Consider the following 21,906-nt stretch of genomic DNA (forward strand, 5'->3'; position numbering starts at 1 on the left):
AAACACCCAGAGAATGTACGGGAAGTACCTGCGTTCCGAGAGCTTCCGGAAGGCCCTCATCTACCAGAAGAAGTACCTGCTGCTGTTGCTGGGCGGCTTCCAGGAGTGCGAGGAGGCCACGCTGTCGCTGATCTCCAGGATGGGCGGCCGGCCGTCCGTCTGCAGCCTGGAGTCGCAGCGCCACAGGGGGCTGACGCGCTTCCGCTCCGCCGTCAGGGTCTCCATCGCCCTCTCCAGGTGAACTCTGGGAAATGTAGTCTCGGGGTGTTGGGAGTGAAGGGCCATGCCTTGAGGGTGCGGTGATGATTGATATTTAGCCAGAATCCATCGTTTTTTTGTGACGTTCTTGCGTACTGGTGATAGAAGGGGGGTCAGGTGGCTGAGCAGTTAGGGAATCTGGCTAGTAATCAGAAGGTTACCGGTTCAATTCCAGGCCATCCTAAATGACTGTGTCCTTGGGCATGGCACTTCACCCTACTTGCCTCGGTGGAATGTCCCTGTACTTACTGTAACTCGCTCTGGATAAGAGCGTCTGCTAAATGACTAAATGTAAATGTCGAAAGGTGTTTTTACCCACTGACATGATCTATTCAGGAGTTTCGTTTTAGCTAGATTTTTAGCTAAACTTTCCTGCTGTTTCAGGATGCGTTTCCTGGTCAAGCGTTGGCAGAAGGCCACAGGGATGAGCTCTGTGTCTCCAGGCACAGTCAACAGAAACGGCCTCGCCCAGACACCAGGTACAGGACCTCACACCATAGGTACAGGACCTCACACCATAGGTACAGGACCTCACACCATAGGTACAGGACCTCACACCATAACACCAGGTACAGGACCTCACACCATAACACCAGGTACAGGACCTCACACCATAACACCAGGTACAGGACCTCACACCATAACACCAGGTACAGGACCTCACAGTATAACACCAGGTACAGGACCTCACAGCATAACACCAGGTACAGGACCTCACACCATAGGTACAGGACCTCACACCATAGGTACAGGACCTCACACCATAGGTACAGGACCTCACACCATAGGTACAGGACCTCACACCATAACACCAGGTACAGGACCTCACAGTATAACACCAAGTACAGGACCTCACAGCATAACACCAGGTACAGGACCTCACAGCATAACACCAGGTACAGGACCTCACAGCATAACACCAGGTACAGGACCTCACAGCATAACACCAGGTACAGGACCTCACAGCATAACACCAGGTACAGGAATGGGTCTGTTATGGGTCCATCTGTGAAGCCTTCTGGGATACTGCTTGTAGGAAGGGCTATACCAATGAAGTTTGATTTGATAAAGACATGTAGTTAAAGACGTCTATCCTCCCCCCTCCGCCCCCCCCCCCCCCCCCAGGGAGCGATGTGAGGGACTCCCCCTTCCTGCACCCTGGCAGTGTGGAGGTGTTCGCCGACAGGCAGGGAGCGACCAGCAGAGGGCGCTCTGGCAGAGACTCCCCCAGATCAGCCTTGTCCTCCACACAACACAGGTACCATAACCACGGCAACAACAACAACTGTTACCATGACAACCACCGCGACCACCGTTGGTGTACCCAGAGGATGATGGAGGGTTTTCTAAAGGCAGGGTGTGTTTGTCAGGTTCCACCTGGCGGGAGACTCCGGCCCTCTGAGCTGCTCCCACCTGCAGAGCTACGACCCGGACAGAGCGCTCACAGACTACATCTCCAGACTGGAGGCCTTACAGAGGAGGCTGGGGGGCGTGACGTCAGGTAACACACACACACACACGAGAGAGACACACACACACACACTAGAGACACACACACACTAAAGAGTGTATACATTCTTATATATTCACACAACATACCACCAAAGACAGTAGATTTCCTTTAGGATTTTGTTAGATTTGTATTTTATTTTCTCCTCCAGGATCATCTTCATATGCTCAATTGCACTTTGGAATGAGAAGGTAGAAGCCCAGACGCTTGAAGATACTCAGTTGCCTTTACTCATGCTGGGCGGTTTTGTACCATGCTATGTACAGCACCATATTTTGTGGGGACCAAATACCATTTTTTGTGTAAGACATCTTATTATCGGGCTTTTCGTCGCCGGCACTTGAAACAGCTTCTACGTTTGTAATATCGTTCTGCCTCTTTGTTGTGGATGAGCTACAATCATGTTTAATGTATATTTGTGGAATGCTAATTTAAAGATATATACCCTTGATTAATTTATACCGTGGATGTTTTGTTTGTGTGGGTGGAAGAATACTTAAGGAATGTTTGGGTTTGTTGTTGAGGAGACTGCTACTGGATATATACACTACACTGTGTTTCCTAGGCCGGGTTCCTGGACAGATGACATTTGCAGAAAACATATTTTTGTAAAGGGTAGGAGCTTTGAATTTTCTGGGTATTTTGTCAAAAACTGAAATAAATGATAAATTTGAAACGAGGCATTGTGTCATTCCTTCATTTATGACGTATAAACAGGACGGAAAACTGTTTCATTTTTTTCTTGTTTTAATAATATGCAAGATTTCACATCAGCTAACATGCCCAACCGGTGGATCCGATTCAAATAAGGGTAGAATAAAAACTAATAAGAAATGGAATTCAAATGAATTCCGTTAAACTAATTAAGGAATCACAAATTGATTTTATAGGGAGTGGAAAGCCAAAACTTCTAAACTACACAGCTGTGAAGTCTCTTGTGTTCCTCAAGGCACTGCATCTGTCAGCCTCCAATCCCCTCTGACAGCATCATCACACACCGTCTGCTTTACCAGCCTCTGGACAAATGATCCCTTCGCTCTTCAAATTAGTTCAAGGGATTCACGTGGGTAAAAATAAAGTATAAGTGGTTTTCTCTGCTTATAGTGAAGGCAGTATTATAAGTGCTTATGATTCAGTATCAAGTAGAAATGGCTTGGAAGTAATTATTTACTTGTCGCTGGAACACCAGACTGCAAAACTATAGATTTACACAACTAAACAACAAGCGTTCCATCAACCGAGTGGTCCCAGACAAACATTGATGGTCTCATTTCATTCAAGTCCAGCTGCATACTTTAAACAGCCCCTGCCTCCTCTCCTCTCTCCTCCTCGCTGCTCCTTCAGTTCGTCCTCCTCCTGTATCTGATGACGGGGTTGTGAGGGGTGTGAATCATGGTGGTGTAGTTGATCGTGGGGAAGTAGCCGTCGACCAGATCAAACTCGTAGAGGCGCAGCATGGTGGACCAGATGGTCTTGATCTGAACGTAGGCAAAGTTCTCTCCTATGCAGCGATGCCGGCCTGGAGGAGAAGGGAGAGGGTTTTTAGGTATAATCTTTTCTCTCTTTTTAAGGCATTAAAATATCCTATAAATATCTGACAAAGATGTTTGTCTCAGTGGAAACCACTTCACATGATTTGGATATATATATATATATATATATATTATTTTTTTTATATTTATGTTATTGAAATTAATGTTTCAATTTTCCCTGGTCAGACAGTGACAGGGCGCCACAGTAGTTTTCTCCGGCGGTTTCCTCACCTGCTCCAAACGGCACGTAGGCAAACTTCTCCCCGGCCGCAGGGTTCTCCTGGAGGTAGCGGTCGGGCTCGAACTGGGTCCTGTCCGTCCATGTGTCCTTCAGGCGGTGGTTGACTGTTGGGGACACGCACACCTGGTGGCCCGCGGGGATGGTGTAGCCCGCCGCCGTCTGGACACAGACGACACATTTCATTACGTTTTGATTCATTTCTCAGACGCTTTTATCCCAAGCGTTTCCCAAAGTTTACAAACGGTGCATAGATGATGCAGGGGCGTTGGTTTGTTTTCAAATATGGGTGGGACAGGTTTTTCTTGTTTTCTTTTTATATTGACATTTACATTTAGTCATTTAGCAGACGCTCTTATCGGCTGTTAAATATGAGGCTCTGGGAGGCCATGTTGCAGGTTGTCATGGAGACCGTGAGGTGTAGGCGGGGGCACTGGGAGGTGGGACTCACCTGTGGAGAGCGCGCCATTCTCATCATGGTCATGATAGGGGGGCGGAGTCTGAGGGTCTCTTTCAAACAGCGGTCCAGCAAGGTCAGATCTTTCAGCTGAGGATGAGAGACCAGGTAAGAGCGACCAGGTAGCAAGTAGGTGAAACTGTGCTACTTCCGATTTATACAATTCCTGAATCTATACAGTGGACTGGTGTTAAAAAAAGCTCAGCAGTTTAACATTGATATTTAAAGTGTGAAACCTGGAGAACTATTGTGTAAGATTTTGATCTAATAGATCACATGACAGAGTGGATGCCATGTGAAGGTACAGACAGAGAGACAGAGAAAGACAGAGAGAGAGACACACACAGAGAGACACACAGAGAGAGGGAGATCAGCAGGCAGACCTGGTCCAGGTCCAGGGGGGGCAGGTTATCTCCACAGACGTTCTTCTGCTCGGCATGGCAGCGCTCCTGCAGGTCTCGGTCCCGCGCCAGGAAGAAGCCCAGCCAGGCGCTGGTGGTGGACGAGGTGTGCTGCCCCGCCAGCAGAAGACCAATCAGCATCCCCGAAATCTCGCTGTCGTTCAGGGGCTTGCCGTCCCTGCAGGAAGTAGATTTGTGATGATCTGTTCTCATTTTTTATCTCGACCACAGGAGCTTGATCTGCGGAGTCTGGGAGATGTTTACTGTTACACTGCTTCAGTTAAAGAACATTACAGTAGAAATGGACAGGGCTTACAGACCAGACGGCAGGGTTGTGCTGAGGACTGGTCAGAGTCTTACTTGTAGGTGGCGTCTATAAGAGTCTGGAGAATGTCGTCCACCTTCTCTCCAGAGTTCCTGCGTTTCTGGATGACCTTGAAGAAGATGTTCTTGATCTCCTTGTGTGCTCTGTCTCTCCGTCTGTCCAACAAGAGCAGTTACAACCTCAGTAAGCACCAAGAATGTCATAATGTAAGGTGTTCATTTCAGTTAGTAGACGGATATCCAAAGCGATTTCAATTTGCAACTTTTTTGATCTGCAGTCAAATGCTCTAACCACTAATTTACAAAAACTAGTCCTGACCTCTGTAATATTAAATAAACTATAATGGGAAATAGAATAAATGGAGGGAAAAGGTTTAAATAAAAAAATTAAAAAATTGTTTAAGAAAGATTATTTTGACAGTTTGTTTTCTGTCCTTCTTGCTCTTACATGAAGCTGGGGAGGGGTAGCCAGCCAGGCAGCAGCCAGGCAGCATGGCTGAAGCCTCCGTCCAGGTCAGCGTACAGCTGGGCCACCTTCTCATCCAGCATGCTGCGGATCTCCTTCCCATGGAGGCAGCTGCTGGCCGTCAGGATGATCAGCTCCGACAACGCCTCGAACAGATCTGAGATGGGAGGAGAGGAGAGTGAGGTGGGTCTGTAGGAGAGTGCGGTGGTCTGTAGGGGAAAGGGAGGAGAGTGAGGTGGTCTGTAGGAGAGTGAGGTGGTCTGTAGGGGAAAGGGAGGAGAGTGAGGTGGTCTGTAGGAGAGTGAGGTGGTCTGTAGGGGAAAGGGAGGAGAGTGAGGTGGTCTGTAGGAGAGTGAGGTGGTCTGTAGGGGAAAGGGAGGAGAGTGAGGTGGGGTATAGGAGAAACAAGGAACTGCAGGTGAAAGATAAGTCAAGTGGTCAATAGGAAGGAGAGTGAGGGGAAGGGGGGTCTGTATAGGGACAGAATGATGAGGATGAGTAGATTGTGTAAAAGTTGCTGACAGGGTAATCAGTACGAGCATCCATGCAGAATATCCTGTCAGAGGTATTGCATGTATCAATGATTTTGGAGGTTTGGAGGTTTTCCAGAGGAATGCATTTTGACACACTGTTGATGTGTTTACTTTTTAACATACTTTTCTCCCCACTGTCTCCCCATCGTTCAAAGTATTCCTTGGTCTCGTCTTCAATGATCTGGACATGCTGCTTAAAATGGGCAATGTTCAGACCTGTTTTCAGCATCTTCTTCTGCTCCAGAAAGATCTGGGCAAAAACGGTCAAAGAATCAAAAATAAGCACTTGAAAACTTATAGAGCAAAATCGAGGTAATAAAAACGATGTAACTGGAGTGAGAGCTCGCTATATGTGTCTTACAGGATTGGGTACATCGTAGGCCACCCCTTTGCCAAACACTGGCGTGGTCAGTCTTGAGTACACGTCCTCCGCGTTGAGGTCTTCGTTCTTGCTGTTGAACATGAGCGTGGCTGCGTCACTGCCCAGGAGATACGTGAAGGTTTTGCCCACCATGGTGAAACTGAAGACGGGTCCATACTGTGGATCGAGAAATAAGACGTTGAAGTTTAAGAGTACTCTTAAGCATATTGTAAACATTTAGGCTACATTAAATCACCAGAAATAAGAGGTCTGGGTGATGCTTGGAATTTTAAGATTAGTAACTTAGTGGCTGACTCACCTTTTCATATGCGTTTTCCAAGAAATCGATAGGACTTTTTCCAAATGCAACGGCATGCCCCAGAAATGGAATGCTTGAAGGAATGTACGGTGGGTATTTCTACTCACACAAAACAAAAATTCTGTAAGAACACCAAACCTTTGCTAATCAGGCTACTACATGAGACAGAGATAAACTCACAAAGTCACACAGGCTACTTTGACTTACCAAGTCTTTGTCGTTTGACTGTTTGATGAGCACTTTAGAGATGTATCCCAGCGCGAGAGTGATCACTGAGGCTGCGAGGACCACTGACGTCAGGTTGTCGCTTATTTTCCCGACGGTATTTTCAATCAACGCACTGCTAACTAGATATAAATGCATAGACATGATGTCGTCTTTTAAATGTATCCTGATTCCGTTGAATGTGCTGCGTCAGACTTATTCCCAATGCAGACCCGTCCGTTGGTTTCGATGTCGCCGCAATGGACAATCATCAACGCTTCGTTAGTTTGTTAAAACACGTTTCCTAAATGCGCAATAAGGAGATACTTTGATACCCCAGACAAGTCTATCTAATAAGTCACCTGTCTGGAAAGTGCTAACTGATAATTGGACGCGGTCCGTGATATTTGCCCGGCATCTCTACCAGTACCTGTCACTGTAATGTTAATCCTGCCCCCGCCTGACTGAAAGTGTCGCTTCATTGGCTACTCGCTATGTGTCAATCAAGTAACTCCACGCTCTCCGGCACTCTGATTGGTTAGCTCTACCTGAACTGATGTCTGGCTATATGATGTCACTATTCAGCTGGATACAGGCAGCTGCGGGAAACGAACCACATTGGTTGAACTCCAGGGTTTGAGGTCACGCTCTTAGAAGTTCACAGGCCACAGTCTGGGATGAATCATGTAAATTAATATCAAGTCAGTGACAGAGAAATCAGTTAACGATCGTGAGAAGCTGATCTTTTGTTTATGGTCTGTTATGTTATTTGAAAGGTATATGTTAAGCAGACTACATTATTATTAAATGTTAATGGTTGTTAATCAACTTGAAACAGTGTATGAAAACGATGCTGCAACCATGCTGACGGTTTTTCTTTCCCTCCATGTCTAAAGGTGGTAGATGTCAACAACCAACATGAAAGTCATTTGATATTCCAAAAAATGTTTTAATATTGCTGACAATACTCCAAGACAAAAATAACTTTTCTTACTAATATAATTCAAAACAACACAGTATTTTGACACATTCTGCTCAGTTCCTACTGCATTTTTTCCTCACAGTCTAATGGCCTTGGCATATATCTTAATGGCCTGGACTTGTGAAGCCAGAGTATACAGGCCCGCCAGAACTAGTGTCCTCACAAGCTGGTCTCCTACAAAGGACGTCTCCTTCTCACTGTTGTAGAGATCTCTCCATTTAGTCAACGCCTGCATTGTTTTCTCTTTCTGTGGCACTCTGCAGACACAAGAACACACACCATTATGACATAGTCAACTAGACTATCCATAAAAAGTACCATGCAGTAAAAAAAAATACACATTCAGACACATTGCCTTTAACCGAAACTCTGATCAAAAGAATTGAAATGTTGCTGCTGTGACATATTTCAAAATGTAATTTAAAATCTTACTGTTTATCTTCTTGAGCATTGAAATGCTGAGGTGGTATTCGTAGTTTCACACAGAAGGGGTTGAAGTCTCTCCTTTGCAGGTTGCTTGCAACACACCTGAAAGCCTTTTGTAGGATTTTCTCTGTAACAACAATCCAATTTTGAGGTTGAAAAAATGCACTTTTCGTTCAATTAGAGTGTTATAGCATATGATTAAAAACCCAGTAACTTGAAACACGATTTGAACGTAATTCTATTATTCAACAATAACGAAACAGGAGAAAGGGTGAACTGCAGAACAGTAGGCTGCCTTTATAGTATAGTAAATTCTGTCCTGATCCATGTTTTACCATTCCAGGCGATCTCGCTGTTCATGTACTGGCCTATGGCAACCATCTGGTGTTGGTCACAGATGGATTTGGGTGGTCTGGTGAGTGGGTTCCCCTCCAGTTCTACATGTTTCAGAGATGGCAGCTGGCTCAGATAGAGAGGTAGGTACTGTAGACGGTTCCCTGAGGACACAGGACTAGTATTCATGTTGTCATGGAGAACTGAGTGAGGATGGAAACTATTAACGTTATTAAGTATAATCAGAACGACTTTCACTTAAAACATATGCATCCTCATGTTTCAACCTCTACTTAGACACATTAAGTAAAATCATAACAGCACCAAAAACCAAATTGGGATTTTTGGAAAGTTTGGGGAATTTACTCAAAAGTATTACATGATTCCTTCTTACCTTTCAGCTCTAGATGCTGTAGGTTCTGCAGAGCTGTTATACATTTGGGCAGGCAGGATATGTGGTTGTTATTTCCAATCAGCTTGGTGAGGTTCTTCAGTTCTCCAATGTTGTCAGGGATCTCCTGGATGCTGTTGTCTGAGAAATCAAACTCCCTCAAACATCTCAGCTTCGTTAGGGTCTTAGGCAGTGTAGTCAACTAGCGGGAGTAACAAACAGAATATTTTAAACGTAATGAATATTTTTTTTAAATTGTAACTGACGTTGTAGGCCTATGTTACGTTTTGGTTGATTAGGAACGTAGCTAAATCAATCTTACTGTACATCTTACTGTAAATCGCTCTGGATAAGAGCGTCTGCTAAATGACTAAATGTAATCTCAACTCATCTTACCTTTACTCCTCTTTTGTGGCACATTTTCAACTTTTCAAGGGACTTCAGATCGCACACTTTGGCAGGAAAGAGGAAGAACTGATTGTTTGAGAGGTTGAGGTCCCTGAGTTCTCTCAGTCCTTTCAGCTCTGTCGATATTCGTCCTAACAAATTGTCTGACAGGTCAAGAACCCGAACGCTTTTCAGATGATGCAGCTCCAGAGGGAACTCGTCAAGCCTGTTCCCCCGGAGGAAGAGCACTTGTAGGTTTTCTAGGCCAGAAATGCCTTCTGGAACGGTCTGTATGGCGTTACCACTCAGGTCCAAATGGATAAGGCTGTGTAGTTCGTAGAGAGGTTTGGGCAAAGCGCCTGTGAAACGGTTTTCTCTCAGATTAAAGTGCTGCAATGTGTGGATTTCGCCAATGTTAGCTGGTAGCTTGGACAACAAGTTTTGGCTGATGTCAAGAAATTTTAGGGGAAGCCCTGAGCACAGTCCCATTGGAAAGTTACGAAGCTGGTTACCACCTAGATCCACCGAGGTCAACATTGAGCATTTACGTATTTCCAGGGGGATGTGAGCCAGGTAATTCTTGGAGCATTCGAAGATGGAGAGGTTTCTCAACAAGCTCATTTGTCGAGGAAGTGTTTCCAGACGGTTCCAGTTAGCGATTAAGTCTCGCAGCTGCGTCAAACCCCCAATGCTCTCAGGGAGTCGTCTTAATAGGTTCCCTGAAACACAGAGATGCCTGAGTTTCGAACATCCGCTTATCTTCTCTGTGAGCGAGCTTATCTTGTTGTAACTCAGTTGTAAGACCTTCAGTCCCTTCATTTTCTCCACCTCATCTGGAAGTGATGTCAGCTGGTTCATACACAAGCTCAGCTCTTCCAAGTTTGTCAGACGAAACAGTTGTGGAGGCAAACAGGTCAGGCTGTTGGCATTCATAGATAGTTGTTTTAGTTTTGTCAGTTTGGATATGTGCTTGGGTAAAGTCAAAATCTTGTTTTTTGAGAGATTGAGCATGAGGAGTTTGGAAAGTTGGCATACAACATGGGGGAAATGTGAGAGCTTGTTTTTGTCCAAATTCAAAACAGTGATGTTCTTCAAGGACCGAAAAGATTCAGGTAAAGCATTAATGCGATTTCCATCCAGGTTGAGGACTTGTAAAGTTGTCAAATCTCCAAAAGTGGATGGAAGACATTCCAGTTTATTGTTGCTTGCATTAATACGTGTGATATTCTTCAATCCACATATTTCATTCGGAAGCTCGGCTATTTGATTGTTACTGATGTCGAGGGCTTTGAGAAGCTGCAGTTTTTGAATAACTGAAGGTAATGAAGTCAGTTTGTTTCCTTGAACAGATAGAAATTCCACATTGCTCATGCCCTCAATCTCCTCTGGCAAAGATTTCAGTTCATTGTTTGATAGAGACAAACATTTCACGTTCACATTTTCCAGAATTAAATCCACAGGAATTTCTTTCAAACTCTTACCGTCTAAAGAGAAAGACGAATTTTGGTTTTGAAAAAATAATTCTTCAAACATTTTCATTGCAATTCCCTGTAAAAAAGAAAAAAATACAATAGGCTAATTAAGTTGCATGCATGCATTCAGAAGATGTCTAGAGGTATGTATTTCTAACCTGTAACCAAAGTAGTCAACTGTAGCTGCTGCTGCTTACGCTAGCTGGCGCTTGTTACACGTCAGTCGCAAACATAAAGCAACATTGTAACTTCAAGTACAAGATTGTCACATTGCATTTGTTAATTTAGCTCAAATGGAAACTGATTTTTAATGTTTTTAGCTATTTTGGCGAAGGCCAAAATCCCATGAAAACTAACAGTGTAGTGAAAGATGAAGATCTGTACCTGATATGCACCACCCCAAACGTGACTTCCGATAAGTTACAAAGAGTATACTGTTTGATGTTAGTATCTAAACCATTTTGAAATAAAACTAAGTTGTGATATCCGGTTCTGGACTTTCGCCCATCACCACTAGGCTCAACCGCGGTTTCGTAACCATGGTTACACATGTAAACATTATTGAAAACTTGCTGTTTATCTGACCGCTTTTAATCATATACATGTATATATGTCTATGCTTTTAATAGGCTAGTTATTTAATTAATTGCAGGTTTATTTCTACCGCTTTGGCTACATCTGCACACTTAAGATTTGAGTAATGTCTTAAATCTACCATCGCTTCATGCGAGTTTCTGAATTCATTTTGTGAGGCAACAGCGCTCTCATGTGGATAAATGTATCTTTCCACATTTCCATCTGTACACAACATGATTCAGCAAGTAATAATTCAGTCACATTATATAAATTGTTTTAATAAAACGAACCGTTAAATACAAATATTTACAACCCTGAAAAAATAACAGTAAGCAATATTAATTTGTAAAATAAACACAGTCATGTGAATATCGAATACACAATGTGATGAGAGAAAAAAATTAATTTCCTCGTGAAAACACTCCTTCAAGGCAATGGTTTGATACAAAACCAGCTAAACAAACAACAAAGAAAAGTACAAGTTGTGAAAGGATAAATGTCTCATATGGATTCAACCATATGCATACTTGTCTGATAAGCTTTTGTCATTTGGAGTTATTTGTCCACTCAACTTCATTAGCAGTTTCACAATAAGGCCAGCCTATTTCAAGACAAGGAAAAAAAAACATTTACATGAACAACACGAACATTTCCAACATGAAATACTGTTCCTACTTTAACAATTGTGTTTGTGCCCATCAGAATCCTCAGTTCTTTAAATCTTAAAACATGATCACGTAACATAATTATCCTTCTATTCTAAATCAGTTACATCACAACTCCACATCACAAAAAATTGAATATCATTGAATTTACCTGTTTGGTGTGCACAATGAAGTTCATCTTGTTTTCCAGACTGTGTATCTGGAAGTATTGGTCAGCGGGCCCAAGCTGCCACATAAAGGAGCCATACTCCATGCTGATGAGAAGCACCTGCAAACACACAGAAAAACACAAAGACTTGGAGACAGTGAAGTGAACAATAGTTTTGAAGAATACAAAACCTGTAGATGGAAGAAATACATTCTCTTCCACTATCAAACCTGCGCAATCAGATCAGGGGTTTCTCTAAGGTAATTTTCAAAAGGAACCAGTGAACTCGAAAGATAAAATGAAAGAGAGAAAAAGTGAATTTGATCCTTCACTCATTCCCCTAGGGTAAAGTTGTGGCAGATGTGGACGGATGACAGTTGCAGCATTCTTAAAAAAAAACTGTCAAACGCAGACACAGAAGTACTCCAGCTACCTTAGTCTCCATGTTCAGGAGATGCAGGCCCTTGGTGTTGACCCCCACGAAGACACGGATGACCTTGTGGTTGCTGGAGCTGGCCTTGGTGAACACCTGGCCAGTGAAGAATGCGGCGCCGTAGGTGGGGATGTCCCAGCAGTTCTGCAGGAAGAGCCTCTGGAGGTGGTGCATCTCCTTACTCACACCCTCACTGGTGCTCAGGCTCTGGGGGGAGACGTTCAGAGGAGAGGGTATAATTTGAGAAGCCATGGGTGGAAAAGTGGAAAGACACAGGGGTGATGTCATGTTCACACATACATCCCTGCACCTGAGGGATGCATGTCAAATGTCGAAAATACAGATGAAATTAAATCCAACCTACTTTGTATTCATGAAGAATCCTGTTCGTCCAATGATGCGCCTTGCTTTTCATTTTGGATATGGGTACAATCGATTTAAGGTTTTCCTCACTGTTGAACACAAAACATTAAGCCCAAGCTCAGGCCATTACCAGTGTTGGGAATGCAATCACAGTGAGTGCAATATGTGTCTGATAGTAGTTTGTGAGAGAGAGAGATCGAGAGAGGGATCGGGAGAGAGATCGAGAGAGCAATGCAAGAGAGATAGCGATATGTCTCATCTTACTTGAGGAAGCCCTGCTTGTGCTTCTTGCTCTCGTAGTTGCCATAGATGATCTGCAGCAGCAGACTGGCCAGGGTGATGAGCTTGCTGTCTGGCGAGGGGAAGAACCCCTTGAGGAGACAGTGCCGAGCCTCGTCAAACAGGATCAGGATGGAGAGGGGGTCCTCCACCTGTCAGGGACAGCTCAGGGTTTTAACTGACAGGCTTTAATCTGCAGAGCAGTCAGTGGACAGAAATATCTGCCTCCAGACACATCTTGGAGGTTTGTGGTCTACTTTTACATTTAGCAGACGCTCTTATCCAGAGTGACTCACACTAAGTACAGGGACATTCCCCCGAGGCAAGTAGGGTGAAGTGCCTTCTTGCCAAAGGACACAACATCATTTTGCACGGCTGGGAATCGAACCAGCAACCTTCTGATTACTAGCCTGATTCCCTAACCGCTCAGCCACCTGACTCCCTAACCTTCTTCTCTTCGTCCAGGGGCACCCGGACGTCCCTGCGCAGGAAGAGCTGGGGGTTCTCCCTCTGGGGGTCCAGCACCGTGAGGTCCGTCACGATCTCCGCCCAGATGCGTAGGTGTTGCAGGGGCTTGTGGTAGGGTTTCAGCTGCAAGTCTGAGCAGAGGAGAAATCATCAACCAGAGCAAGAATGCAAATTCGAGAGGCAGGACGAGGTATGAGACCATAGACTTACATTTGAGGTATTTAGCATACGGACTGATGTAAAGAAACTTTTCAAATGTGATACAAAAGCCAAAGCAATACAGCTGCATCCAAAGCAGAACAGAAGTTGTGAGACCCAGACACGGACTGGCCATTTTGGATCAGGTCATGTGACTCACTGAGGTTCTCGGAGCAGATCCAGATGGTGAAGTACTGCTGTGTCTCCTGGGAGAGCCGCATGCCCTCCATGATCTGCTGTACGGACGTGTTGTTGCCGTGTTTGAGCTCCACCGAGCGGTAAGAACCGTCCATGCGGTAGATACGCACCTTCTCATACTGGGGAAGGAACACACACACACATACGTTTGATTAGGAAATAACTTGTGTATTGTAGAGGTGCTTCAGACTGTTAAACTTTCTAAGTATCTCTCGTGGCATATGCAAATAGCTTGTTGAACAAAAGCTGGTTACACATGCAACACACACATGTGATCCCACATACACACCTGCTCACACACACCAATATCTGGTCACACACAGCTGGTCACAAAGCCAGGGCACTTACAGGTTTGTTGTTGGCCTGCTGTAATAGCTTGGCCGTCTCCTCCCACTCGTTCTGCTTGTTCTCCTCGCACACCTGCAGGGGGCACCGCTTCTGCTGGTCCTCCACGTGCTGACGGAGAACACAAGCCACGGCGTTCAGACGCCAGCGCAGAACATTAGCGCTCGTTCTAAGCGCTCTCAGGTCAGTGTCGGTACGTGTATACACAGTGGAGTCCTACCCTGTATAGTATAGTTTCAGTCTGAAAAGCGCTTATTTTAGTATTACAGTTGCCCGTGTTGCTATTTCAGAACGCAGCGCTTCACTATACAGGACTAAGTACGCTGTTAAGCAGCAAAATGTTGAACTAAAACTAGTAGGCCACTAGAGGAGGAGGTCAACAGCAACACACTGCAGATCCAGGTTCAAATCCCGCCCCCTGTACTATTCAGCAGCAGTGTGATCTCACCCGGTCGATTTCGGGGTGCTGCAGCAGGAGCTGAACGATCTCCGAGTGCCCCCCGCGAGCGGCGAAGTGCAGCGGGGAGCTGAGCTGACCGTTCAGCAGGTTGGGGTTACAGTTGCCTTTGTCCAGCAACAGTTTGGTGGCCTCCACTTTACCGTGCCTGTGGTAAAAAAAACAAAAAACAGTATTAATTGTTAAATTCTGTAGCTAACATCACCGCTACGCAGAAGCTAACACCCAAGTTAATCCCATAGCCAACACGGTAAGTAAGGTTCTATGGGTCATCATAGCTAACAGCTAACTGACCAGCAAGCGTAGTGGATGGGGGCCCAGTGGTCACTGTCCAGTTGTTTGACAGAGAAGCCGCTGTCCAGCAGCTTGGAGAGCAGCTCCGCGTCGCCCTCACAAGCACTCCGGTGCAGCGGGAAGTCATCCACCCACTGTCGCTCCCTGTGTGGCACGAGAGACCAGAATCACACAGAGACCCAGCAGGTTGCATGCGGTTATGTGACGCTGCTGCCGTTGCACTGTCCCATCATCAGAACCTTTTTTTTGTTTTGGATTTTAAAAATATCTGCTATGTGAATAAAATGTAACAATAGTAGAACACATTCATGAAACTGGAAATCACAGCTGGCAAGTTGTCCTACTGTCTGTTACAGATATGGTGTGTAACCTAGTAACTGGTGTGTAACCTAGTAACTGGTGTGTAACCGGTGTGTAACCTAGTAACCGGTGTGTCAGGTTCATAGTGTGTTCAGCCGGCTCACTTGTCCTCAGTCACGGTGTTGGTTGCATGTTGCCACTTCTCTGTCTTGGGGATCTGGATTTTAGAGTAGTCTGGAGCTCCCAGTCCAAAGTAAGGATTTATGATGACTTTATCCACCTAGAGACCGGAGACAACATGGACAAGATGGGAGCAGGGTTTCTACTTGACTCAGTCAGAAGGATTTTGAGATAACATTGTTTACTATTAAGTCGCCAGATAAACCAAGTCTAAATAAATTTCAAATTTCAAATCTACAAACAACATTATCACACCATTTTTGCCGTTTATCATTTACATTTACATTTAGTCATTTAGCAGACGCTCTTATCCAGAGCGACTTACAGTAAGTACAGGGACATTCTCCCCGAGGCAAGTAGGGTGAACTGCCTTGCCCAAGGACACAACGTCATACGCACCGGCCGGGAATCGAACTGGCGACCTTCAGATTACTAGCCCGATGCTATACCCGCTCAGCCACCTGACTCCTATTTTTGTTGTTGTTGCTGTTTATCACACCGTGTAGTTAGGAGCCTCTCACCCTGTTGGTGTACTGCAGGTCGGAGCCGTACAGAGGGTTCTGGATGCACATGTCTGCCTTCTCCAGGGACATCATCTTGCTCTTCACCTCCAGGGCGGTGTAGCCCATGTGTGGGCTGCTGCCCTCGCTGAAGTAGGCGGGGTTGCTGACGCTGGTCCTGACCCGGTCCACCGGGGCGGGCCGGAACAACGCCGGGATGGCGTGGGGCACGGCGTGCTGCTCCGCCAGCCATCTAGAGGTCAGAGGTCAGAGGTCACCGGCGAGTCATGAGCTTCACGTGTCGTTGGGGAATGATGTCGCCTTTCCAAGGTGCTTACTTGTCCAAGGCCAGAAGCATCTTGGAGGTGGTGGGGGAGAAGTGAGGGCTGGTCTCGCTACACACTCGCATCATATCCTGAAGGCAGTAGAAACTGGGACTTCCAGGGCTATAGATAGTCTTGCTGTTGTCTGTTTAAAAAGGCGGGGGGGGGGGGGGAGGTTATAATTTCTTATAAGTTCTTTTGAAGTTTAAATAAATATTCAAAACATTTATAAATAACTTGAAAATATATAATTTTTTAATCGATTTTCTTGAGTCAAATCTGACCTTTGACATTGATTGGCACAATAAAGAGGGAGACCTCCTTTCCTTCATTCTCTCCATCCAGGAGGAAGGTCTTCATGTGCACCACACGTTTCCCTGCAGGGGCGACAGTATAACAGTATAACAGGCACCTTCTCAGCCTCATACAGTTATTAACCCTTGTGCTGCCTTCGGGTCACATGACCAAAAGGTTCATAACGAACCATCGTTGTGTTTACCCAATTTTACCCAATACAAAAGCAAATACAAATAATTTTCTTTTAACCTTCGCAATGTGGGGGGTCTGAGACAGCCCAACGGTTAAAAGAAAATGCTTCACTTTGTTTTTGTATGTGGTAAAGTTGTCGCAAACGAAGGTGGGTCACAATGACTGATGGGTCAGAATGACCCAAGGAGAACACAAGGGTTAAGTTATTTAAGTTGACAGTACACTTCTCCTTCAGGACCAGTGGGTGAATGTGGTAAGGGCACATAAGTTACCTATGAAACCTTGGTTGTTAGATATGGGCTTGGTTGTTTCATCGACGTAATCCAGAATCAACCTGGCTGTGTCTCCATCTGCTTGGATTTTGGTCCCCAGTAGAATTTTTTTCCTTTTTTTCTCTTTTCCTTCCAAAGGAACTTCTATCAATAAGATCTAAGGCAGGAACATCAACAGGGTTGCACATGAAACCTAATAATATATAGTTTCATATTAGAACGATTTGAGCATCAAATTTCACCTTCTTCAAGGGTGCTACAAAAGCAGGTGGTTACTTTTGGTTGATGTTTTTATAATACAATGCAATATCAAACAAACGTTGTTTAATTCCTCACCTCATATGCTTTAGGACGGTACTCTCTGGAAGTAAGGCTAACCAGGTTCTTAGGACGGATGACAGCCACAAACACATCTTCCAGGTTGCCTTGGTTACCCATTGTGTCGAGTTTCCCTCTCAGTCATTCACCCTGGACCAGCTGTGGGACACCATCACGGCTGGAAAACAATTTAAACGCAGCACACAATGTGATTGGGTAGGGTGCAGTTGTTCATTCAACAGGAATCTAATCTTGTCTTCCTTTGGTGCTTTCAACTCCCTATTCCACGTTGGAGTCAATCCTGTGTAGGCTTTGTGGACTTGCAGTTTAGTGTAAGAGGTCCCATTATCCCTACCTTACACTACACATTAAAGAAATCTTACTGTGTCATTATAAATACAGTTCTTACCGTTTGGAACAATTTAACGGTAAAAAAAAAAAAAAAACGTTTTTACACTGTTTCGACAAGGTTTACAATGTTTGAATACAGTTACAATTACTTCACAGGCTACCTTGTTTTCATAGAGTATCTCAAGTTCGTTGCAAGTTACGCCCCGGAAACCACCAACCCTCCTGTCTTCCTCTGCAGACAGCTGCAGATATAGCCAAACAGTTTGTGAATGTAAAAAGTTTAATAACCGGGTCAAGCTAAACATTTAAATCGATAAATAACTATAACTTTTTGGAGAGGTAAGATATTAAGTAAGTGGGCGCTGCCAACCCGAGATGACAGGCGCTGAGTTCACATGATTTAATAATCGCTTTAAACTTACCGGAAATAAGACCTTCTTACAAACTTTTGGAAGTTAACGTTGTGGTTGGCTTCATTTTTTTGAGTTGGTTGCTCTATCAGCAAACCTGGTTAATACTTCCAAAATAATACTGGTTTTCCTGATGGGCAAAACATCGGGTTGCCGACAACAGCACACCGACACGAACAAGAGTCACATTACGTTCAGCTGCCTCGTTCTGACTTCGCGGTTCTCTCTGGTGGTGTGGTGGACTCAGTGCACTTAATGGCTATTTTTCTGCGTGATAATAAAGGACAATTCCGCTAGCATCAAATCTGATGAGATGGGAATACTTTATCAGTAAAGCAATTTAAGAATCGTCTATGATCCTATATGATCCCAACAGGTTTAATGCTTCCCAAATCTGATCGTTTTCATTTGAAGCCGGTTATAGGATTAATTAATTGGTTGCGGTTTGCACAATTTCTGCAGTAGGGTTTTAGGGGACAACATAACATTGATACCTAGAATAAATCGACGTTTTATCTTTGACAACATAGTTTACCTGTATAAATATTCACATACATTAAAATGTTCTAGAAAGTTCCAGGTAACGAGTGTTTAGCCTACAAAGGCCTACATAAATGTAATTTGTATTTCAGAAACATGAACCTGTCACGAACAGCGTGAGAAAAGTTCCCTGTCCTTCATTACAGGTCTCGTGACATTTACCTAGTGTGACGTTAAAATGAATTGATTTGCTAATTAATACATAGTCTAACCCAGCAATTCAGAACCTTTTCCACTTCGCGGTCCACTTGCAGAGCTCAAATATATTTGCGGCCACCCAACACATCCGTTTATCATGCATAACAACATCATGGAAGGCAAACAGTTCGATTTTATGCTTTTGTTTGGAGAGATCAAAGAAGCCACAGTAAACCATTGTCACCAGCTTCCCTTGCTTTATAAATGGCCAGGCTGTAATCTACAGGCAGGAGCTTGTTGCACAATAATTTAAAAATAAAAGTAAATACCATATAAAACAAGAAAAACTGGAAACAAAGCTTGCTACCAGAAGTTGTTCACCTGGCTTGCGCAATACGGAAGTGACGCGTGCTAGTGGGCAGTTAATGCAGAAATGTCAGTTGGGCTACCGTCAACGTGCCAAGTGTAAATATTGGCGTTTCGGTCATTATGAATGTAGTCAAAATGTAGTGTCTATAAGCCTTTACCAACAGTAGGCCTATATATATATATTTTGATATTCATTCTTTTTTTTGTTTTCATTGGTTTGGCAGCCCACCTGCACTACCCTTACAGACCACTAGTGGGCCGTGGCCCACAGGTTGGGAATCGCACCTCCTTATTAAAGACAGTGTAGGCTACAAACATTGACATATTCCGTTTTTATTCGTATGCAGCATATAAGGCAGTTGTGTACATTAACATAAGTTTTTGTTCCAATAAATTGCTTAACATAACAGAATAAACCAAAAGATTGATGGCAAAAGATCACACAAAAAGATACAAATATTGCCTTCAACAAATGTTTTCAGGTTTTATAATCATATTTGTAAATAAATATGATTGCATTTATTGACTTGGTCCACTAGAAAGAGTTTGGAACCAGAGAGTGGTGTAGACCTCTTCTTCCTAATGTAGACTGAGGATCTGGTGGTATGCAACCACCAGATCCTCATCTCCCAGCCTCTAACCCGACCCTGACCCCGATGTCCCATTCAAGCCAGGACTCTCCTGGCTGCATCTGCTCAGAACCTCCTGCATCTTCTCCTGGATGTGTTCCACACGCTTCGCCCACTTCTCCCTGACCTCGTCCTCGTCGTCCTCGGTAACGGCCGTGTAGCCCATGAGGGCGATCAGACCCATGTGGAACAGGTGGCCCAGGTGAGAGCACCTGCTCTCCATCACCTGGCGGTCGCCCCCGCAGTGCTCCAGGTACACGCTCAGCAGGGGCCTACCGAAGAGGGACCCCATTCCCATGACGCCGCGATAGTACACGTTCAGACTCATGTCACTCTTGTCCCTCTCGTAGACCTTCTCGAAGTGCGCCATGTGGCGCTTGGCGTTCTCCGGATCATTTTTCACTTGCGCCACCATGCGGGAGAAAGCCGCGTACTGGTGCTTGATGTACTCCTCGTACTTCCCGAAGGTCTCGTTGACCTCGTCGATGCGGATCTGACGCAGGCACTGCTGGTTCTTCTTGGAGATGCTCTCCAGTTTGCTGTGGACCTGCTGGAAGTCCTTGTCCAGGGCGTGGACCTCCTCGCCCTCCAGGCCCTTGCGAGCCACCCTGACCAGAGCCGTCACAATGCCAAAGAGAGGGTTGATGGCGGAGGCGAAGTTAAACACCTTCTCCACACAGCCAAGCACCGTCACTGCCGTATTTTTGATCTGCTGGGCGTCTGCCATGGATGCAGCTCTAAAGTTGAGTATCTGTTGCTCTCCCACAGGAAAACGGAAGGGGGGAGCTGGATGGGGAATTTGAAGGATGGAAAACAAATTAGTGACATATTATACTGGTTATCTTCAGATTGTGTAAGTTAAAAACTGTTCTCTTTGGAATCTTTGGAAACTTGAACATTTTAGGGTCATTTTGTGACAAATCCAGGAAAGGGGTTGCACCTCAGATTTTCAGAAGTTTTTGTGTCTAATGTTTTGGGTCCCAAAGCAAATGCATGTAAAACAATTTTGTTCAGTTCCTGGTTTGTTTGTGTTTTTTTTACATTGTCACACTCACAAATGCCTGATATGTGAAGCCTTATTTGGCCATTAATATCTTGAAAACTATTAAGCTATTCCTAACCTCAACAAACTCTGTAGTTACTTAACAAACTTATATGCGTTTTAACATAAACCTTATATGAACTTTAAGTAGGCTGATAATTCAGTTTCAGGAGGATTTTGAGATTCGAGGACATTTAGTGAGTTTATACTTAACGTCAAAGTTAGTCATACAACTGAACCACTGTATTAGATTTACAGAGAGTCCGCTTGTACAAACCTATTGGAAAATGCCCTTTAATCTAATTTCATATTTGTTCCCTTAGTCATCCGTCTCAAGGCTGCAATGCAGGGGAAATCACTCTTGAAGAGTGGGTATGTCTGGTGGACGTTTAAAATCATTACCGGCATTAAAAAAAACAACTTTCCGACCCAAAATGTGTTTGGCCTTCAAATCGTAAACATTAACCGCTCCCATTATTTAATTGAATTTGTATTTCCGTAAATATTTACACTTTCGTTATCGTATGCCTGCATTCATTTCCTGAAAACCAAAACATAGTCTTTTGTCTAAAATAAAAAGGACCACTCGAGTCTACGTTCAGATGAAATATCAAGACCTTTACAAAACATTCTAATGCGCCTAGTCTATATTGGTCCGCTTACCTGCTATAACGCAATCGTTATCCTTCTGTCGGTTCAATAGCGGTCACCTGCACCTAGCAGGAGCTTGTTGCACAATAATTTAAAATTAAAAGTAAATACCATATAAAACAAGAAAAACTGGAAACAAAGCTTGCTACCAGAAGTTGTTCACCTGGCTTGCGCAATACGGAAGTGACGCGTGCTAGTGGGCAGTTAATGCAGAAATGTCAGTTGGGCTACCGTCAATGTGCCAAGTGTAAATATTGGCGTTTCGGTCATTATGAATGTAGTCAAAATGTAGTGTCTATAATCCTTTACCAACAGTAGGCCTATATATATATATTTTGATATTCATTCTTTTTTTTGTTTTCATTGGTTTGGCAGC

At 44.3% G+C, this 21,906-nt stretch overlaps 4 protein-coding genes and 1 pseudogene across 19 annotated transcripts in view; 1 reads left to right on the top strand and 4 right to left on the bottom strand.

The window, feature by feature from the left end:
• Positions 1-2,448, top strand: part of akap9 (A kinase (PRKA) anchor protein 9) — a 57,942-nt gene extending 55,494 nt beyond the window's left edge. For all 8 annotated transcript variants that reach the window (XM_084696812.1, XM_084696815.1, XM_084696817.1 and 5 more), the window contains 5 exons: positions 11-237; positions 643-737; positions 1,384-1,516; positions 1,629-1,759; positions 1,920-2,448. In XM_084696812.1, the coding sequence (XP_084552938.1) occupies positions 11-237; positions 643-737; positions 1,384-1,516; positions 1,629-1,759; positions 1,920-1,963 (630 nt within the window). In that variant the 3' untranslated portion in view covers positions 1,964-2,448. The remainder of the gene's footprint in view (positions 1-10; positions 238-642; positions 738-1,383; positions 1,517-1,628; positions 1,760-1,919) is intronic.
• A 49-nt stretch (positions 2,449-2,497) lies between these two features.
• On the bottom strand, positions 2,498-7,042 carry cyp51a1 (cytochrome P450 family 51 subfamily A member 1). The gene is made up of 10 exons (XM_084696820.1): positions 6,607-7,042; positions 6,400-6,498; positions 6,081-6,257; positions 5,843-5,969; positions 5,169-5,343; positions 4,757-4,876; positions 4,379-4,574; positions 3,990-4,085; positions 3,532-3,700; positions 2,498-3,287 (listed from the first exon to the last, which is right to left on the bottom strand). The coding sequence occupies exons 1-10, from the start codon at positions 6,766-6,768 to the stop codon at positions 3,109-3,111; spliced, it is 1,500 nt and encodes a 499-aa protein (XP_084552946.1). The 5' UTR covers positions 6,769-7,042; the 3' UTR covers positions 2,498-3,108.
• Positions 7,043-7,544: 502 nt separating this feature from the next.
• On the bottom strand, positions 7,545-11,282 carry LOC146295729 (uncharacterized). Of its 6 annotated transcripts, none has more exons than XM_084696830.1 (8): positions 10,979-11,282; positions 10,604-10,670; positions 9,951-10,041; positions 9,132-9,841; positions 8,739-8,937; positions 8,347-8,508; positions 8,018-8,138; positions 7,545-7,842 (listed from the first exon to the last, which is right to left on the bottom strand). In XM_084696830.1, the coding sequence occupies exons 4-8, from the start codon at positions 9,741-9,743 to the stop codon at positions 7,662-7,664; spliced, it is 1,275 nt and encodes a 424-aa protein (XP_084552956.1). In that variant the 5' UTR covers positions 9,744-9,841; positions 9,951-10,041; positions 10,604-10,670; positions 10,979-11,282; the 3' UTR covers positions 7,545-7,661. The 6 variants fall into 6 exon arrangements, with proteins under 6 accessions (XP_084552956.1, XP_084552955.1, XP_084552954.1 ...); XM_084696829.1 differs by having other exon boundaries at positions 9,927-10,041; XM_084696828.1 differs by lacking the exon at positions 9,951-10,041.
• A 148-nt stretch (positions 11,283-11,430) lies between these two features.
• On the bottom strand, positions 11,431-18,350 carry krit1 (KRIT1 ankyrin repeat containing). Of its 3 annotated transcripts, XM_084696821.1 has the most exons (18): positions 18,174-18,350; positions 17,913-17,993; positions 17,419-17,578; positions 17,083-17,239; positions 16,606-16,698; positions 16,337-16,466; positions 16,020-16,251; positions 15,483-15,598; positions 15,019-15,162; positions 14,716-14,872; positions 14,271-14,378; positions 13,885-14,041; positions 13,506-13,657; positions 13,044-13,210; positions 12,781-12,868; positions 12,417-12,623; positions 11,987-12,103; positions 11,431-11,771 (listed from the first exon to the last, which is right to left on the bottom strand). In XM_084696821.1, the coding sequence occupies exons 3-18, from the start codon at positions 17,518-17,520 to the stop codon at positions 11,682-11,684; spliced, it is 2,217 nt and encodes a 738-aa protein (XP_084552947.1). In that variant the 5' UTR covers positions 17,521-17,578; positions 17,913-17,993; positions 18,174-18,350; the 3' UTR covers positions 11,431-11,681. The 3 variants fall into 3 exon arrangements, with proteins under 3 accessions (XP_084552947.1, XP_084552948.1, XP_084552949.1); XM_084696822.1 differs by lacking the exon at positions 17,913-17,993; XM_084696823.1 differs by lacking the exons at positions 17,913-17,993; positions 18,174-18,350 and adding an exon at positions 17,810-17,827.
• Positions 18,351-19,525: 1,175 nt separating this feature from the next.
• LOC146295731 (protein rapunzel pseudogene) lies at positions 19,526-21,708 on the bottom strand (annotated as a pseudogene). Its single transcript, XR_014753291.1, has 2 exons — positions 21,543-21,708; positions 19,526-20,623 (listed from the first exon to the last, which is right to left on the bottom strand). The product of XR_014753291.1 is annotated as a protein rapunzel pseudogene (transcript).
• Positions 21,709-21,906: the final 198 nt, after the last annotated feature.

This window comes from Hypomesus nipponensis, chromosome 4, assembly GCF_054491055.1.
Source record: "Hypomesus nipponensis isolate SF chromosome 4, ASM5449105v1, whole genome shotgun sequence".
Taxonomy (NCBI): Eukaryota; Metazoa; Chordata; class Actinopteri; order Osmeriformes; family Osmeridae; genus Hypomesus; species Hypomesus nipponensis.

Coding starts and splice junctions, on each gene's coding strand:
- cyp51a1 (XM_084696820.1), bottom strand. CDS start 6,768: ATGTCTATGCATTTATATCTAGTTAGCAGTGCGTTGATTGAAAATACC. Junction 6,258..6,399: donor TGGAAAACGCATATGAAAAG/GTGAGTCAGCCA, acceptor CTCGATCCACAG/TATGGACCCGTCTTCAGTTT. Junction 3,701..3,989: donor GAATGGCGCGCTCTCCACAG/GTGAGTCCCACC, acceptor GTCTGTGTCCAG/ACGGCGGCGGGCTACACCAT.
- LOC146295729 (XM_084696824.1), bottom strand. CDS start 10,661: ATGAAAATGTTTGAAGAATTATTTTTTCAAAACCAAAATTCGTCTTTC. Junction 8,938..9,131: donor GCCACAAAAGAGGAGTAAAG/GTAAGATGAGTT, acceptor TACTCCCGCTAG/TTGACTACACTGCCTAAGAC. Junction 7,843..8,017: donor AATGCTCAAGAAGATAAACA/GTAAGATTTTAA, acceptor TTGTGTCTGCAG/AGTGCCACAGAAAGAGAAAA.
- krit1 (XM_084696822.1), bottom strand. CDS start 17,520: ATGGGTAACCAAGGCAACCTGGAAGATGTGTTTGTGGCTGTCATCCGT. Junction 16,699..17,082: donor TAACAACCAAGGTTTCATAG/GTAACTTATGTG, acceptor TCGCCCCTGCAG/GGAAACGTGTGGTGCACATG. Junction 11,772..11,986: donor TCATTGTGCACACCAAACAG/GTAAATTCAATG, acceptor GTCTTGAAATAG/GCTGGCCTTATTGTGAAACT.